Source organism: Rhinopithecus bieti, unplaced genomic scaffold (genome assembly GCF_001698545.2).
Source record: "Rhinopithecus bieti isolate Rb0 unplaced genomic scaffold, ASM169854v2 scaffold_10712, whole genome shotgun sequence".
Classification (NCBI taxonomy): domain Eukaryota; kingdom Metazoa; phylum Chordata; class Mammalia; order Primates; family Cercopithecidae; genus Rhinopithecus; species Rhinopithecus bieti.
In genome coordinates this window covers 878,262-887,781 of record NW_016806920.1, presented here as the reverse complement: position 1 = coordinate 887,781, position 9,520 = coordinate 878,262, and the positions used below count along the sequence as shown (strand labels likewise).

Genomic DNA, 9,520 nt, shown 5'->3' with positions numbered 1-9,520 from the left:
CACCTCGCCTGGCTAGTTTTTTGTATTTTTTTTTAGTAGAGACGGGGTTTCACCATGTTAGCCAGGATGGTCTTGATCTCCTGACCTCGTGATCCACCCGTCTCGGCCTCCCAAAGTGCTGGGATTACAGGCTTGAGCCACCGCGCCCGGCCTATTTACTTGATTTTTAAATTTGATTTCTAACATTCGAGACATCCTTAGAAAGGTCCTTCTCACCTGTAGATTATAAAAATATTCACCCATATTTTTAAGGCTCATACAGATTGATTGATTGATTGATTGATTGATTGATTGATTTGACACTGAGTTTTACCCTTGTTGCCCAGGTTGGAGTACAATGGCATGATCTTGGCTCACTGCAACCTCCACCTCCTGGGTTCAAGCGATTCTCCTGCCTTAGCCATTACAGGCACCCACCACCATGCCAGGATAACTTTTTTGATTTTTAGTAGAGACGGGGTTTCACCGTGTTGGCCAGGCTGGTCTCGAATTCCTGACTTCAGGAGGTCCAGCAGCCTTGGCCTCCCGAAGTGCTGGGATTACAGGCATGAGCCACTGTGCCCGGCCCAGTTTTATTTCTTACATTCAATCTGGAATGTGTTTTCGCAATAAGAGGAAGGTAGGAATCCAGTTCTTCCCTGCTTCCCCTAATACCCATTTTATTTATCTCAACACCACTTATTAAATGGGCTATATTTTTAGCTCATAATTTGAAACACGCTTCTCTCTCCACGTTTCTTTTTAAATACCAAATTCAAGGCGGCACAGTGATAAGCAGGCTGTGTGCCTTCCTCTCATAGCAGAAGAAGGATTATGCATTATGCTGGTAATATGGTTTCATAATCATAAATTACAAGTGGCCATAAGCTGAAACTGAACTTCTTGGCTCAGTAGTATGAGAAAGAAAAATAAAAGTTGTTATACTTGGCAAGTATTTCACAACTCTGTAAATAAGAAATACTAAATAACCCTATTCATAAGAAAACTCAGCTACCTGGGGTTTTTTCTGTGGAGTGAATGCTTCCTGATGGATCCATACAATGTAGGTCTGCCCCAAATTAGACAGCCTACACATACCATACTGAGTTTCTTTTGTGGTTGAGGACACATTTTTCATGCTCAAATAAGTTCCCCTTTATGGATGAGGATTCTTAGTACTAAATCAATTTTTGTGGAAGAGCTTCAACTGAGTCAAAGTCCCTATATTTGAGAAAAGTTTTGGCCCTGACTACAGGCACCTGGACAGGCCTCTGTCTGGGAATTAATACCTGTTTGACTCCTAAATGTTCACGTGGAAAAACGAGCTCTGCTACCTATCCTTTGGCATTTTAGGCATATGCATGTCTCTAGTCAGCAACTGAGAATCTTGGTATGGCTCATGCTCATGAAGAGAAGTCAACCAGGACTTGACTGGAAACCTAGCACTGCCAAAGACACACCTGCAGACCCATAGGTGAGAGGGTCCAAACGGGATATGCTATATAGAAGTGATTCATTCTTCTGTATATCATTAGGAAATGGGGCGCTCAGTCTTAATTATCTTAGCCTTACCTTTTCTGAGCTAAGATTTAATGTTACAAAGACATTTATATGAAGTACCATTTATGTTTTTGAAAATTGAAGCTCAAGACATTGCCTGTTATATTATATATCTTAGCGGGGAGCCTCAGACCTACAGCTGAGATAAATAGATCATCCCTGCAGTCTAGTATATGTAGTTCCTCTGTTTGCTTTTCTGGTTACTACACTTTAAAATATTTTTGTTTCTTTCTATTTTAACACTGTCAGCTTTGTTAGCTCTTTTAGATTACTTTATGAAGAGAGAATGTAAAGGCCAGAAACAGAAGGATTTGGCTGTCTTGTTTGCCACTATTTTCCCAGCACCTAGAACAGTACCTGGCTGTAGTCTGTGGTCAATAAACATGTTGAACAAATAACAGAAAATGAATGATTAAAGAAATGGACACTGAAATATACATTCTATAAAAATAGAAAATACCAGGTGTGGGCTGGGTGCAGTGGCTCATGCCCGTAATCCCAGCACTTTGGGAGGCCGAGGTGGGCCCATCACGAGGTCAGGAGATTGAGACCATCCTGGCTAACATGGTGAAACCCCATCTCTACTAAAATACAAAATTAGCCGGGCGTGGTGGCGGGCACCTGTTGTCCCAGCTACTCGGGAGGCTGAGGCAGGAGAATGGTGTGAACCTGGGAGGCGGAGCTTGCAGTGAGTTGAGATCTCGCCACTGCACTCTAGCCTGGGTGACAGAACAAGACTCCATCTCAAAAAAAAAAAAAAAAAAAAAAGAAAATACCAGGTGTGTTATAATATTGCCTCTCATTTGACTAGCAATCCAAAGAAAGTTTTTGCTTGTAATCTCCTATTCATTCAATAATCTTCACTGAACATCTATCACAGGCCAGAATCCCTCTACATAGCTGTTGTTCTCAAGGAGCTCATAAATCTAACGGGGTAAGCTGAGGGATCAACAGATAGTTCTGGAAGTGTGATGAGAACAATGGTAAGAGATGTGTGTAGATAGCAGGGAGCTCAGGGAAGGGCAACTGGCCAGCTGAGAATATGAGATGGGCCAGGAAGCAGGGGATAGTTCCTGAGGGAGGGTATGGCCCAGAGGAGTCTCCGGGAACGAGCAGAAGATACTCAGAGGTAGAGGCAGGGGAAGGCTGACTCCAGGAGCCACAAGGGCAGGGAAGAGCAGAAAGAGCCAGCAGCAGAGGGTGAAGAACTATAAAGTGCTGGATGTGGTTGCAGCATCAAGAGGCCGGAAGTGGAAAGGAGTGAGGCAGTAGGGAGGTAGAAGGTTGGCACGCCCTGAGATGCCTGGGATTTAGTCTCTCAGCAAGAAGCTTTTGAATGGGTCTTAAGCTGGGAAGTCACATGTCTGGATCTGCTCCTTAGATGAGTGACCCTAATGTCTGGGCTACAGGGAGACAAGACCCAGGTCAGCAGGACCAGTTATCATAGGTGAGAGTTGATAAGGGCCTAGCTATTACACAGTTACAGAAATGGAGAAATGCAAAGGAGGAATATTTTGGAGAAAATTGCCTGTGCACTTAAAAATACATTTTTTACCCTACAGTTCTTTATTACTAGTATTCTCAGATAATTACAAGAGGTTCCTCCTTTGCAAGTTTTCTTTTTGTTGCCTACTACAATACACTTTGTTCCAAATGTTTTTTATGACAATTCTTGATTTACAAGAACTGCTAAAGTTGTCATGATGAAATACAGCCACTTCTCTGCCTGCTAAGTAACAACAGCAGACAAAATAATAATGCTGACCTTGCTAAATTTACTTCTGGGGATATACAGACCTAGATAAGAAAGTGTGTACTGTAGTATTTAAAAAGTTATTTGTAAGGTTTACTTAACCCTACCACAGCAACGGAAAGAACTTTAAGAACAATACACAGATTTACCCAAATATCCACCCCTAAATTAGGATGAAAAAATAAATCATCTCTAAAATATATTCTAGAATATGACAGAATATAGAAACAATACTTTCAAAAAGATATTCTCCCTGAGAGCAATCTTACAAGAGTATTCTTTTCAGTTATTTTTTTTTCTCTTTTCAAAATGATAAGATAGTGAGGTGCTATTTCAGCACTATTTTTTACTGCCCATCGCCACCATCTGACTGATGTTACCTTATGTACGATGAGCTCATGAGTGCCATCTGGAAGAGTCCTACCATCTTCTTGCATCAGAGGGACAAAAGAAAACCCAAACAACTTCTTCTCTCCTTTCTCCTTTGCTGTAAAAAACAAAATTACTGGCTTATTTAAGCATATCTATGTTCAGGGACGTAGTTTGTCAAGAAGCATAATCATTGAGAAATATAACCCATACACAACAGTTCCCACTACACAATGGAGCACAGCTTTTCTGATAGGCCATCTCTATAAAGCAGTCACCCTCTAATCCCCTCTTCCTGCCCCCTTATCTGCAACTTACATTTCTTGCCTAATTTTCTTTATGGGAGTCACTATCTGAAATTGTTTTTTAAAAATTTGTGGATTGCCTGTTTCTTCTTTTTACCCCTAGGTCCCATTGAGGGCAGGGGTCTTATCTGTTTTATGTTATTGTTTCAAAGAGTGCTAGGAATATAGTAGGTGCTCAATAAATATATGTTAAATGAATGAACAAGTGAATGAATGAAAGTGAAATGCTTTGTTTTGATTACTAACCATCGAAAGGGAATCTCTAAGCTCTACCCCGGTCCATGACATAACTTCTTTCCCTATATCCAACACATTTAAGGAAAGTAAGTCCTGTTGCAGTTACCTCCTTGGAATAAGTTAGGCATGTTGAAAGCCAATATGAATATTAAACCTATAGTTTAATAAGGGCTCACTACTGTGGAAACCGGAAATGAGGTGATGAGGTTTTCAGATGCCTAATTAAGAATTACAATAGCTAGAAAAGGCAAGGATCATTAGCAATTATTTATAAATAGGGAAATTGAGGTCATAGATATTCCGTAACTTGTTGTAGATCCCTTAAGTACCATTCCAGTTCTTTCCACCAAGCTTTCCACACCCCCCTCCAAAAATGAAGAAAGCATTAACAGAACCTTGTTTGGTTAACTTGACTCTCCCATTGTACTTAGATGGAAAGAGAGTTCTCCAGGGCCAGCAGCCTGTTAAGGGCTGAATTGTCACTCTTTCACGAGTGGAACATTATACTTGAACAGAAAAGTGCAACTTTCGGATGCAGTGAGATCTGAGCTGGAGGAGTTAGGTATGGTAATCCTGAAGTTTGGACAAGATGTTTAGCAACACAGCATTTAATTGCTCCAGGCATTTAAACACAGGGAAGTAGAGCCTAATGCAGAAAACGGTAATTTTGTCTGGCTGGTGCTGGTCCCTAATATGAGGACATCTCTGAAAATGTGATTATAGCAAAGGACTTTCTTTTAAAATCATTAATTTCAACCCCATAGAGAAACTGGAAAAAGAATTCATGTTTTTTAAAAAGTCAAGCAAAAATCACACCAAAGATCTCTGGGAAGAGATATCCACAGCAATGATAGTACAGAAACTTGAATCCATAGGTTCATTTAAGAACAACTGACATCTTGACGACATTGAGTCTTCCTATGCACAACCATAGCTCTTGTATCCTTTATAGCAAAACTTCTCCAAAGATTCGTCTATACCCATTACTCCCCGTCTTTCCCCTCCATCTCATTCTTTAACTCACGTTTATCACCACAGATTCACTAAAACAACTTGTCAGGTTCAACGAGTTCCATGATGCCAAATCAAATTATTTGTCCTCATCTAATTTGATCTACCACTGGCACCTGACACATGTGATCAATCCTCTCTTGAAAAACTGCCTTCATTTAGTTCCTGGATTCTATTCTTCCTGGACTGGCCTTCAACCTACTAGATAGTCCTTCTTATTGTCATTTATAATGCCTCCTTCTCATTCTCCCAGCTCTAAATATGGCGAGTACCCCAGAGACCCATCCTTGGACTCCCCTTTGCTCTCTAAACTTACTACCTAGGAACTCCAATCAGTCTCGGACTTTAGAAATCATCAAAATTAGTGATGTGCTGGAGCTGGATCATACTGGCCCATAAGAGCTGAAAGTGCACATTTCTCCCCAGTTCTACATTCAGTGATGTCATGTTGGAAGCTTGAAACTGGCCATGGTGGGAGTATCTACACCATGGAAATCAGCAAATGCCAGAGATCAGGGATCCTCCCCAACCCCCAGTGCTGGCTCAGTAGACCAACCACTGAACTATATGTTCTCATTCCCAAGTTTCCAACCTGGAGGTCACTCAACTGCCCACTTGACATCTTGAGTGTCTAATAGACATCTCTGATTCAACATGTCTAAAATGCAATGTTTGATTTTTGTTCCCCAAACAGGTTCTTCCTGTTGTCTTCCCCACTTAATTAAATGATCATTCATTCTCAGGCCGACATCTTTGGGTCACTCTGGACTTTTCTCCTTCTTCCATATCTGATCTGTTAATATTCTGTAAAAAAGAATTGAACCACTACCCTCGTAATGCAGAACACTTTAAATCTCTTACTTAGAAGACAAAGAAAAGCTTCCCAAATGGTCTTTCTGTTCCCAACCTTACTACCTATAATCTATTATCCCATAAAGTAGCCAGACTTATCTTCGCTCCAAATCCTCTAGTGGTTCTTCTCAATTCAAATAAAATGCACAGTCCTCATCATGAAATAAGACCATACAAGATCTGGCGCCTCTGCTACCTTCCTGGTCCCCGCACTATTCCTTGAAAATGCCAAGCATGTTTCAAGCTCAAGCCTTTTGTACTGTCCTCTCTGCCTGGAATCTTCTTTCCCCAGAAAGAATAGTCTCAATGGCTCAGGCCTTCACTTCTTTTAGTTTGTTGCCAACACATGTCCTTATAAGAGAAGTCTTTCCTGACAGCCCTATGTAAAACAGCAACACAGTACCATCACTTCCTACTCCCTAACTGCAATTTAAGTCTTCACTGCACTTCATCACTTGCTGTCTGATGTATTATGTACTTAGTTTCTCAGCTATTAAAATCTGTCTTTCTTCTCTGGAATGAAAGCTCTGTGAGAGGGGCTATTTTCTTGTGCTCACTGATGTGTCTCCAGTACCCAGTAAAACGCCTGGCATACAGTGGGAGTTCAACAAATATTTGTTTCATGAAAAACTGAGGTTTCTGAATAAAGGTATGAACACACAGATAAATATTTGGAAGCCCACTTTATAAAACGATTGCATTGGTTATTCATAGTTTGTGGTATTATCAAGATTTTTTCCTTCTTTACATTTGGCTGTTTCTTCTGACTTTTAATTAGGAAGATTAAAAGAAAAAAAAACCTATGAACAATTTTTGAAGTACAGGGATAAGAAGGTAGAGATCTAATAGATTTTACTGAAAATAGCCTTTATTCTACTTTCCAAGTTCTGAATTAGAATAATTATCTCCAAATGCTCTTTCTCTCTTTCCCCACTATTTCACCGTTATTTTCTCTTTTTCTTACCTTAACACTCAAACCTCATATTAGGCCCCAGGGAGAATTTATAACGAAGACTGATGGAAGAAATAGCACAGCACCATTGTAAGTCCTTTATGTTTTCCTACTTCAAGTCCTTTACAGGAAACTTTTCTTGGAATTTGGAAGAATTTTAAGACCCTGCTAGCTCTCTTCCTGCATTCAGCAACATTCACACAAGCATAATTTACGAAGCTCCTTGAGTCAATTCTGAAATATGCCATAATTCCAGCAACAGATAAAGTCTTCTTGGCCCGAACCTTGGGTAAATTACAACAGCACTGAGGTGAAGTCACCACAAATCTTTTGGCAAAGCCCCTATTCCTTCCAGACTGGAAAGGAGCCTGCTGCTTCTTCAAAAATGTGATTCTCCTGTATCTCTCATTTGTTGTACTGCTCCCAAAGCTAGATTCGCCAGAACCTTCTCTGGTCACAATGTATACTGGCAGTGCTAAGATACCCTCAGGGACACAGGGAATATCAGAAGATTCCTGGACTCCTGGTAGTTGGGGGAGAGACATGGGGCTTGAGAGGGTGGTAATGAATGCAAAAAAACTTAAATAGAAACACTGAGAAGCGATAACTTTATGGATAGCAATGCTCATGTGGACAAACCCTGTAACAGTTCTATGTCTTGGGTTGTTTAAATCTATAAAATGAGGCCGGGTGTGGGGGCTCATGCCTATAATCCCAGTACTTTAGGAGGCCGAAGCGGGTAGGTCACCTGAGGTCAGGAGTTCGAGACCAGCCTGACCAATATGATGAAACTCCATCTCTAATAAAAATACAAAAATTAGCTAGGCGTGGTGGCGGGCACCTTTAGTCCCAGCTACTCAGGAGGCTGAGACAGGAGAATTGCTTGAGCCCGGGAGGCGGAGATTGCAGAGAGCTGAGATCGCGCCACTGCATTCCAGCCTGGGCGACAGAGGGAGACTTTGTCTCAAAAAAAAAAAAAATCTGTAAAATGAGGCAATTACTTCATGTTACTTCCAAGCCTTTTTCCAGCTGACATTATTTGATTCTCATTTGAATACTGTCTGAGATAGTATAGTGATGCAGATACACACAAATCAGATATGCATCTAAGCCAACCAAAGGCTTTCCCAGTGGCTTCACATGCCATGAAAGGTCCTAGTGGGTTTTCCCAATCTGTGTGAGAGCTGGATCAGCTCCTGGAGACACTTGAATGGTTAGGATTGCCTGAGCCCACCAGAATCAGTTTAGTTTTTAACACTGTTCCTTCCCTTTCTGGCTAATCTTTCTAGAATGGAACAAACTGATTTTTACAAAAGTAATCAATTTAAGATCAACCCACATCTTCATGACAGCCCAGTAAGCAGGATACTCCAGCACAAGAGAGACAGGCAGTCAATGCCACCAAATACTTACTGGAACAATGCCGAAACTCGAAGCGGATGTGTGCGCCCCGGAATTTATCCACGGGAATGGGAAGTTTCAGCAGTTCAGACCACCTGGGGCTGTTGTTATGATAAAGCACAAAGGAGTGGTACTCACTGGCTGGTGGCTCCCCAGAGCCGAAGGAGATAAAATCCTAACAAAGGGAACACACAGGTTAAAGAGAGCTTCATCTAAAGATCTTTTGAAAAGGCAGAGCAATCACTTTGCTCTATCTGCCTGCCTCTCAAATGGCACTTCATAGGAAATTACCTCACTGGTCCTTTGCCATGTGTTTCTGTACCTGTTGCTGTTTAGCAGGGTGTATCTATTTAATTCTGATGCTGGTCTCCAAGGATTTACTGTGCCAAGGGTAGACCTGGGTGATACGTGGGAGATGGTCGACTGCATGCCCCACTTGGAGTTCAACTACTTGGCAAAGTTCCCAATCTGCAGTAGTCAAAAGCCTGTTTTGTGCCTTAGTAGGTGACTCACTAAGCCCCAGGACCAACCTTCTTATTTAAATGGGCAGCTGTATTTCTCCATGAAGAAGGGGCTCATAAAAACTACTTCTTCCATAAAAACACCTGCTCTTCTCACCCCAATTAGTAAGGAGTACCCTAGTCTTCATGCCTATTTTGGTCAGAAAGAAAATATATAGGATTAAATAATGAAATGGCTTTAAAACTATGCTGCATTTATCTCAGCATTTGGGGAAGACAAGGCTCGAGAGGATCACTTGAGGCGAGGAGTTCGAGATCAGCCTGGCCAACATGGTGAAGCCCTGTCTCTACTGAAAATACAAAAATTAGCTGGGCATGGTGGCACATGTCTATAATTGCAGTTACTTGAAGGGCTGAGGTACGAGAATTGCTTGAACCTGGAAAGGGGAGGTTGCAATGAGCGGAGATCGTACTACTGTACTCCAGTCTGGTGACAGAGTAAGATTCTGTCTCAAAAAAAAAAAAAAAAAAAAACTGCTTTTAAGTAACAGCTGCTATAAGAAAATTATTGACACAATTAATTAAGCAAACTGTAAAAGTTGTTGCTGTTTTTTCCTGGCTTGTCTTCAGCATGAAGACT

At 41.2% G+C, this 9,520-nt stretch overlaps 1 protein-coding gene across 1 annotated transcript in view; it reads right to left on the bottom strand.

The window, feature by feature from the left end:
• The window catches only part of DOCK4 (dedicator of cytokinesis 4), a 494,753-nt gene that overhangs the window by 177,604 nt on the left and 307,629 nt on the right, over positions 1 to 9,520 (bottom strand). Inside the window, 2 exon segments of the mRNA XM_017878678.1 lie at positions 3,673 to 3,779; positions 8,432 to 8,594. Of these exon segments, the coding sequence (XP_017734167.1) occupies positions 3,673 to 3,779; positions 8,432 to 8,594 (270 nt within the window).